General features: G+C 37.1%; 2 protein-coding genes across 8 annotated transcripts; both read right to left on the reverse strand.

The window, feature by feature from the left end:
* Positions 1-573: 573 nt before the first annotated feature.
* On the reverse strand, positions 574-7047 carry LOC103714026 (vacuolar protein sorting-associated protein 55 homolog). 7 transcript variants are annotated; one of them, XM_088705725.2, is made up of 6 exons: positions 6865-7047; positions 5968-6183; positions 1388-1552; positions 1227-1266; positions 1055-1139; positions 574-969 (listed from the first exon to the last, which is right to left on the reverse strand). In XM_088705725.2, exons 3-6 carry the CDS (start codon positions 1484-1486, stop codon positions 777-779), a joined length of 417 nt encoding a protein of 138 aa, XP_088561851.1. In that variant the 5' UTR covers positions 1487-1552; positions 5968-6183; positions 6865-7047; the 3' UTR covers positions 574-776. The 7 variants fall into 7 exon arrangements, with proteins under 7 accessions (XP_088561851.1, XP_008799358.3, XP_008799354.3 ...); XM_008801136.6 differs by having other exon boundaries at positions 5968-6219; XM_008801132.6 differs by lacking the exon at positions 5968-6183 and adding an exon at positions 6345-6415 and having other exon boundaries at positions 1388-1479.
* Positions 7048-7652: 605 nt separating this feature from the next.
* LOC120109019 (ATP synthase subunit beta, chloroplastic) lies at positions 7653-9008 on the reverse strand. The gene is given in 1 exon segment (XM_088717934.2): positions 7653-9008. A coding segment is annotated over 1 exon segment (1326 nt). The 5' UTR covers positions 8994-9008; the 3' UTR covers positions 7653-7667.
* Positions 9009-10071: the final 1063 nt, after the last annotated feature.

Below are 10071 nucleotides of genomic sequence, written 5' to 3' on the forward strand. Positions count from 1 at the left end.
GCATACTAATACAGTGTCAACACGGTACGATATAATTTTTTTTTTTTGGTCCACCAAGTTTCGATGCTGGACCGATACATCCGTACTTTCCGATTCGGATTGGTCTGGTGTACCATGCATGAGACGCAATTATTCAGCAAACAATGTAACCAAGCAATATGTGAATGTTTCCAAGTTATAATGTTACAGGGCTCATTCGTAAATTTAATCACATATGCTTTTGCGATCAAGCTCTCCAAACTTGCACATTCTCGCTAAATCACCGCAAATATTTGTGCTTGATCATTTAAATTTTACCCTTTTTAGAGATTTAGTTTCCATTTTTTAATAAAAAATGGCATCCCTACAATTGGAATAGGACGGAATTTCAAGGTTTCACAAAATAAAAAAGAGAGCCAACAAGGAAAGAAGCGAGTTAATAAAATCTAAAATTAGACTCTAAAATTTGTGCCTCGCATTTTGAAAACTGACATCATTGAAGATGTCAGTTTCCCGAACTAATAAAGTTTTGATAGTTATACCAAATGATCTGGATCGAATCCATCGAGAAAAGAAGACCCAAAACCATAAACATGGTGAAACCTGAAATCCATGCCTAGCATTCAAATTTAAAAGCACCCACAGAATAAGAAGTCTGGTGCCACAAACATCAAATATTCACGAATATATACTTCCAACATCAATAGGTTGAATCTCAGCTGAAAAGGAGATCTTTTTAATGTAAAGGAATGCAATAGCATTTTCTTTCACACTAACACGCATTTACATCCAAAATCTCAGAGCATGCTATATCCATCTTCATTGCTCATCTGAAGCATCCATACAATAGCCACAGCAAAAACCAGAAAAGAAGATAGCTCCATTGCAAGAGCTCCCCAGCCAATTATACCAGCATGCTTTAAGATGGAGGGTATTGCAATGCTTCCAACCACCGAAGCCCCTGTCAAGAACTTTGTGAAGTTCGCCCAGCTGCGATCAGTGCAAAACAATGGTCAAAAATAAAATTGACACTTGCATTAGTGAGGTTGGTGTAATTAATTCAAGAATTACGAACCCATCTCCATCACTCGACATAAGTGAGGTGCTCTTGGATCCCATAAAGAACATCAACGGCATGGGAAGAATCACGTACATTATTACTGCACCAAGACCAGTCACACTGTTACCAAAAAGTTATGTTCATTCATCGGAGATAAGTATATGGCTATCGAGCATAATCCCGTTACCTGTTAGCATAGGCCACCAGTTATTATATAAAGCACATGCCTAACACATCAAAAACAAAAAAAAATGATGAACTAAGAACCTGTACAATGCAGCAGCAGCTATATTTTAAAGCATATTTCAGCAAGACAAAACCAATGGTGAGAAATGAGAATATACTGACCAAAACTTGTAATACAATTCCGCTAGATACTAAAATTGCCAAAAGGGCAAGCTGTCCGGTGTGAAGGCATGCAAGCATGCTGCGTGATAAACCTGCCATTGTTTGTTTAAAACAGCTCTAACTGAATGGCAAATTTGAGCATTAAATGAATCGGTGCGCTGGAACCTACAAAGATAGAAAACATAATTCGGTGTGCTGGAATCCACAAATATACACAGAATATGTAATTCTCCATAGGACTCAAAAATGGAAGGTAAAAGAAGGTATCCAACATCAGCTCTAAGCTACACAGATTCAGGCAGGGCAGACTTGTGGCTGAATGTCAGGAAAAAATGAATAACACAATAACATGCTTGATAACTCACAAAGAGATTAAATATTTAATTTGTTAGGTTTGCAATAACCAAAACATTAGTAGGGAAAAGAGCAACAGGGGAAGTGAACATGGCCAGGATAAAAAAAGGAGAGAGAAAACCCGAACATCCAAAATATCATCCTCACTTATATGCCACACTTACTGCCCTGATTGGCATTACTAGATCTTTATTAAAGTAAGATGACAAATATTTAGCATCTAAAATGGGGCATAGAATATGAATCCATATGATAACCAAAAAAAATTGTCTAATCTATTTTTACCCAGCTCTGCAAATCTTCTTTGCCGAGCTTTCCCTCAAGAGGAAATCCTCTATCAGTAGAAGCATTTGCCAACTTAAGTTCCAAGAATGAGCAGGACAACAATAAATAAAGAGGCCAACCATGAAATCACATCTGGTTCAAGCATAGAATGTATATAATAATCAAAAGGACACTGAAATTTAGGAGGAACCCTTTTCCAGCTGTTGTGGCATTAAGATGACCTTTTTACATAAGAACTACTTAACTGCATGCTAGACCAGATAGCATCATTTTCTTGGCTAGCCTAAGAAAATTATATATTCTCAAGAGACAAGAACCATTAATGTGGGGTGAAAAATGGTAGTCTAAAATATGACAAAATTGATCAAAGTTGTGATTACAGGGTCCCCCAGATGATGCATTTTTAATACAATAAGTAATATTGAAAACTTAGTGGATCTTATGAAACAAGTTATTGTTATATTGTTTATACAACAATTGCTTCTAACTGCTAGTGCAATTTTCACTAGAAGACAAGGACAACCATCATCAAGTACTTTTTGTAGAAAGTAGCTCTTGTAAGAAAATATTAGTTGAGTGGCTTGTTACCTTCGTGTTCATGTTCTTTTGTTTCGACATTGCAGCCAGCAAAAGAAAAGGGAAAAAAACAAAAATGAAAAACAAATAAAGGAAGAAAAGAATTAGAACCCATGCTTTAATCTGTATGACCTAAGCAATGAATGGTTTTTGTGCCTAAGACTACTTCCTGAACAAGTTGTAATATAGCAAGGTTTGAAGTCAGAAGGTCCGACAACTCTAACAACCTTGAAAAATTTTTTCAATGATAGTGTTTGACATCATCCAAATTCTCCAACCAATTATTGTCAACCACTTCTAAACTCTATTCAAGATAAAGAACAATTTATTACTCTTTTTCTGTTTTAATGAAGGGCCTACATATCCAGCTTATATAATAAAGTGGGAGGTTATGAATTTTGCATCTTAGAGTACCAATTCACGGCGGTTGGTTCTCGACAAGTTTCTTGATGCTAGTTCCAACCCCATGAAAAATAAAGATTCAATTGTCAAGGAAGTGGAGGTTCAATATATTTGGAGGCCAGTTGCAACGAAAAGTATGTTATATACAGAATTAGGACATTAGGTGCTGATCATGGTATCTAAACCCCTACACCAGCTGGAGTGCAGCACAGGGTTCCACATCACAATAATATGCTTTGATTTAGAGTCAGAAACTCAGAATGACCAAAGGTCTGACAGAAGACTAAAAGATTAATGCAAGTTCAAGCCCATTAAGTTTGGCAAGAGTTCCGGTTTGAACCCATAAACTACCCATCCTCCACAAAACGGACACAATCAAACATTACTATTCTATGCAAAGCAAATTCTTGAACTCCACAATGCACATTGTAACTTAAGATTACTATGACCATTGCTAGTCCATTTCATTGTCATGCCATGTCTATTTGCATTTCATGCTTGATTGAAGGAACAATTGAAACATCTCAATAGTCAACTGAAAATTCTGAACAAACTGTAAACTAACAAGACCAATATTGACAGATAAATTTATAAGAGCACTAAGATATTTTGTTTAAAGAACAAATCAAAAAGATTGGTTATTGTGATGGGACACCATAACTGATGAAAAAGCTCTAATAGCAAAATTTTGATGCCAAACATATCTAGTAGGCAAATACATTAGAAGATTGGGAAATAATATCTCCAATGGAAGCATAAATCACAAATACCAATGTAACAATAATGAACATATATGCTTTTCTTCTCAAAATGATGCTCAAGGAATGAGGATGAATAATGATAAAGAAACAGTACCAGACAGGGAAGGACGCAATAACTTATCAAACAAAACTGAATCACTTATTAGTTTTGGACAAGTCATTTAAACAGTTAACACTACCAAAATGAAAAAAATTGGATTACCAAAAACCAACAGATATTGCAAAAGTCACCAATATTTGCCCAAGAAAATAGCTTTAAATATTGGTTTATCAAAGCCCTAGAATACATGTATCAAGAACACCTAATCCTACAGACCATTCTCTTTTTTCGGAAGGAATAACCAAACTACAATGCATCCTGAAGTCCTGGTTAAATCCAAATCACTATGAGTGTCTTACCTAGACAACCAAAAATTTTGCCTTCCTCGCAGCCTAAAAATCAAGCTTCACTCAAAGAGTCAGTATTTGCTTTCAAGCTACAACCTCAATTTTAACAGGATTCATAAAGGCTTTGAAGATGGAACCTAATTAGTATTTTCTTCACTAATGGGAATTATTGACACGTGAGGACTCATGAAGCCGACCACAAGATAGTTGGGAAATATTGATGGTTATGGTTATGTCTATGGATTATTGTACAAAGCTGGAACTTAATTTTTAGCAGAATTGCCTCTTATTACGTTGGCCATAATACCTTTCACATTTGAATTTGAGCACTTAGGTCTTTGAGGAAGGGATGCTATCCGACCATCCTACAGGTTGGACAATATATTGTTCAGACCAATTTATCTGTCCTGTTTGCAGATCTGCATATGTTCAATAGAGACCTGGCCCATTCAAATCCCTAGTTGAAGGTGCATTTTGAAGGCTCTAATAGTAACTCTGTGCAATTAGTCTCATCCCCAAAAATTTTATGGCTTTAGATTTTTGACCTGCCTATATCTTTATTTTGCTCAGATACCTGTGAGTGAGGCTTATTTGGGTCGTGTTATAAATGCTCTGGCTAAACCTATTGATGGGAGAGGTGAAATTTCAGCTTCTGAATCTCAGTTAATTGAATCTCCTGCCCCAGGTATTCTTTCGAGACCTGACAAAGACATTGTTGAGAAAGAGATGGCTTTTCCCGGATGAAATGAAACATTTGATTCATTCCAATTTCTTCCGGCTTTTCGACACTAGGCGGCAATCATCATACGAAAACGAACCAACTACAACTTCGTCCGGCGGAACCACTTGCGCTTATTGCGGGAGATGGGAGCTAGTTTGTTCCAGGCACCCAGGGCTAAGGTCTCGTGCTCCTAGCCCCCGAGGAAGAGAAGAATAGGGTCTTTCCTAGTCATAGAAGGGGGAGCGAATAAGTAAATCCCCCTGAGGGGGACGAGGCCACAGGCCGAAGGGGGGTAACGACCAATTCCCAGGTAACAGGTCCATTTATGGACCGGATATCCCCCCGAGGGGGCAGGGGGGTAACGTCCATCTAATCTGGAAGTAGGTGTTTGAGCGAGGTGTCCAATTTTGGTAACGTACAGATAATTGGATTTCTTAACACAAAGCAATCACTTCATGTGTAAGAAAGCACTGTATGAGTTATGTCCTGGGACTGTCTTTCATACTTTTCACCTATATGTCAAAGGACAATGGGTACACAAGAATATAACCTTACAGAGGAAAGTAGCCATTATTCTGTCAAGAGTGACATATGACATTAATAACCTTCTGCAATTCTTCAAAGTGTATTAGAAACTATGATTATTCTTCCATGCATTTTACCAGATGGCACAAGGAATATCACTCTAAGCACTCTCAATAGATCTCAAAATTCTATCAAGTGACACTCTGAGCGATTATGGACAATATCATCCATAGATAAAATGCACTACTAAAAGGGAAGATGATCTTGAACAATTTCCTTATCACTCTCAAATGAATCCATGTAAAGGAGGTGCAAAAAAATCGTGGTGTTATATTAGAGTTGGACACTAAGAAGGCCCATTATAGAATGGATCACGACTACATTTCAACCTAGTTTTGCTAAGCTCAAAGTTTCTTGCTGAGGTTCTCCATAAGAATTAATGGCAAGCAGCTTGATTATTAGTTTCTAAAAGAAGGTTATGGCACATGGACCACTCTCCCCCACTTCGTTCATCTTCATAGGTAATCTTATGTGCATTGATTAGGGATTCAGAAGATGTGATCATTCACCTGAAGGAGTCAATGAAATGATCCGCTTTGCTAGTTCTTATGTCGTTTTCAGAGTCAGTCTAAATGAAGGACCAACTACTCCGAATGTCTGGTAGCTGGGGTGAGGTGGTGTTGATGCAGAGTTGACTAAGTGGGTCATAGAAATTTAGGTGCAGTGTAGATGTTCCACCTGACTTCTTAATAATATTTTCTTTTTCCCTTCGTTTTCTTTTCCTCCTTGCAAAGGCATAAATATGTGATTAAATTGATGAGCTGCACAAAGAATTAGCTACTTATATCATGATCAACATTTTAAGAATCTCAATTAACATTAAAGAAATTTAAAGCCACAAATCATAATACATGTAATTAAGTAGAATTTGATACATAGATTATACCTCTCAAGGTGTGATCAAATTCCAATAGCAAAAACAAAAGCATGAAGAAGAAAAGCAAGAGAGGCATTCATCTACATGTGAAAGTAATTGATAGTTAGAACTTATCAAAAAGACGGAAAAAAAAAATCAAAACGAGATTTTAGGAAATAAACTACCATGCAATCTATCAAAGAAAACTGACATGAAAGAAATGGACCCAAGAATCAATAGCACACGAATAAACCTTATGCAGCAAGATTTTCCTGCGGATTATAGAAAATTGTAAAAAAATGCAATATATTAAAGAAAAACTACATGAGCAACGGCACCGATTTCTCTATGGATCAAGTAACTAACTTATCAAATGCAAAGATCGTCACATTTTTTGTTGCCATAAACTGTCCGCCCAAAATCCAGAGAATTCTAACATATTTTCACAAATCCAATCAGAAAAAGGAAGAATATGGAAGAAGAGAAAAACCCTAGATGATCTCAATGGTATATATATAAAATACGTGGTAAAGAGCACAGATTCACGTACTATAGCGGCAGAAAAGCTAGGATTCTCGGGAAGGGATTTGGGAATTAGAAATTGGCTTCGTCTTGGGATCTCTCGTTCAAGAATCTAGGGTTTAGTTGGTCGATTCCTGAATCCATAGAAGAGCGGCCAGAGGCATCGGAGCTTTGTAATGGCTTTGTTCTTTCCGGCTTCTTCCCCTGCCGGTTGACGAGCCAAATAAAAGGCCGAAGGGGCCCATGATAAGGGAAACTAACCAACCTAAGGATGACGTGGCACCTTTTGGGCTCCACTTTCTTGTGGGCCCACCGTTTCGTAATATTCGGAAGTACGGTCAACAACTTTGATGACCGTCGGATAGCACATGAACACCATTTCGAAACCCTAACAACTAAACCTTTTAATTCTAATCGTCGTATTTATCGATACAATGGCGTGAGAGCCAATGAAATAGGCTGGGATTGGGCTGCATGCGTCTACCATGGTCCTAAATTTTACCATGTTATTTAGCACATCCGGTAGACTTGAGAAAAAGAATGGATGGTTGTGATCTTATTAATTTCTTGCAAGAGAAGGGAATAGAAACTTGTTTTCCTTCCTTCATTTTTTTTTAGATTTTTTTCATAAATATTTTTTTAAAAATTTAAATTTATATAAATACTTTCTTAAAATTTATATTTATTTTTTTATCCTCATAAAATACTATTTTTACACAAATGCCTTTAATATAATAGTTCTTCTAACACCGTTAATAAAAATTATATTTATTTTAATTAAAAATAAAATAAAATTTTAAAATTATTTTTTTGTCATCTATCGCAACTATCTTATAATTTTTTTTTTGTGCATCTACTCATTAAAAATATTCCGTCTAATTCTTCAGAAAGGATCAATTGAAATCCCCTAATTGTTTCTGCAAGACCAACATATTTCCCTAGGGAACCAGTAAATACTTCTGCCACGAAGAAGGGTTGTGATAAGAAACGCTCAATTTTTCATGCTCTTGCTACAGTTAAACGATCTTCTTCGGATAATTCGTCCAACCCAAGGATAGCTATAATGTCCTGAAGTTCTTTGTAACGTTGTGAAGTTTGCTTAACGCTTTGCGCAGTTTCATAATGTTCCTCACCAACGATTCGAGGTTGTAACATAGTTGACGTTGAATCTAACGGATCCACTGCTGGATAAATACCTTTAGCAGCTAATACTCTTGATAGTACGGTAGTAGCATCTAAATGTGCAAATGTCGTGGCAGGAGCAGGGTCGGTCAAATCGTCCACAGGTACATAAACCGCTTGGATCGAAGTTATAGATCCCTCTTTGGTAGAGGTAATTCTTTCTTGCAAAGAACCCATTTCTGTACTAAGGGTAGGTTGATAACCCACTGCGGAAGGCATTCTTCCTAATAAGGCGGATACTTCTGATCCTGCTTGGACGAAACGAAAAATATTGTCGATGAATAGAAGCACGTCTTGTTCATTAACATCCCGAAAATATTCCGCCATGGTTAGGGCAGTTAAACCAACTCTCATACAAGCTCCCGGCGGTTCATTCATTTGACCATAGACTAGAGCTACTTTTGATTCCGCAATATTTTTTTCATTAATCACTCTGGATTCTTTCATTTCCATGTAAAGATCATTTCCTTCACGAGTACGTTCGCCTACTCCGCCAAATACGGATACGCCTCCATGAGCTTTGGCAATGTTATTGATCAATTCCATGATGAGTACTGTTTTACCCACTCCAGCTCCCCCAAATAGTCCGATTTTTCTTCCACGGCGATAAGGAGCTAAAAGATCCACCACTTTAATCCCTGTTTCAAAGATTGATAATTTCGTATCTAACTGTATAAAGGCAGGCGCAGATCTATGAATAGGAGATGTTGTACGAGTATCTACATGACCTAAATTATCAACAGGTTCCCCAAGAACGTTGAAAATTCATCCGAGAGTAGCTTCGCCGACTGGAACACTTAGAGGAGCTCCTGTGTCAATCACTTCCATTCCTCTCATCAGCCCATCTGTAGCACTCATAGCTACGGCTCTAACTCGATTATTTCCTAATAATTGTTGTACCTCACAAGTCACATTAATTTGCTGGCCGACAGTATCTCGACCCTTAACTACCAAAGCGTTATAAATATTAGGCATCTTGCCCGAGGGTCATTTTAGTTTAAAACCGTTAATTTTTCAACCGCATTAGATAGTGTGGATATATATGCAAAAATAAGAATAAAAAAAATAAAATAGCTAATGCTTTACAAGGATATACATACAAATATCAATTTTGAATGAATATTTATATAAAATTTGATATTTAGAAGGGTATCCATGCTAAAAAAAAAAAAATCCTCTCTCCCCCATTCTGAGAAAACTGAAAAAAAAGATAGCGGAGAACATCAAGACGGATACATTGCAATAAACTAAACCCCACCAGTTCAAGGATAACCCCACCAACAAACAATGAGATTTAACATTACACACGGATGAAACAGTTGTCCAAGAATGAAGAAAATGCTTCTCACAAAGCCGTTTTAATTGTACAAAGATGCCGCGACAAACTTGTATAAGAACGCGGGGATGAAATTAAGCTGCAAATTTAGAAGAGGAGATGAAGGGCATTCATATATGAAGCAAAGTTCATTACCGTGAAGAGTAGAAGCACACTAGCTGGGAACTTCCCCAGAATAAACAATGAATAGTTAGGCATGACTGCAATCCGTTCGTACCCTTTCTCAGGAATTTCCAACTAATAATCCCTCAGCAGCATTAGGAATTATTTTCTAAAGGCCACTACCAGATAAGGCCCTTGCACATGGTTATTCCAGCAGAAAAAAAAAGAGAACCACCTCATGACACAGCAAAGAAAATATTAGGACAAATGGTATTGTACAAGCGATGTTATTTATTTGAGTAATCTCACTCTGATAGTCCCTGTATCACAGCCATAAGAACACAGAAATAGAGCAATCATTGACAGAATGTAAGTCCAGCTGATATGAGCCAATGCATTTCCCCATATGAGCTAGCCCACAAACCTAAGGATTGAAGCCAGCCAGATACATGTTGCTGAAAAAAGAATCTATAATATACATTTTAGCATCCAAGGACATGCAGATATACTATCTCCAATAGATCCAATCTCCAAAATTTGCACTGGTAAAGGGAAAAAAACTGACTTTTCTATGATTATTGCGATCAATAAGAGTAAGAGTTGACGACATGATTT

Source organism: Phoenix dactylifera, chromosome 10 (assembly GCF_051530095.1).
Source record: "Phoenix dactylifera cultivar Ajwa chromosome 10, Ajwa_hap1_PhDact_Kaust_v1.1, whole genome shotgun sequence".
NCBI lineage: Eukaryota > Viridiplantae > Streptophyta > Magnoliopsida > Arecales > Arecaceae > Phoenix > Phoenix dactylifera.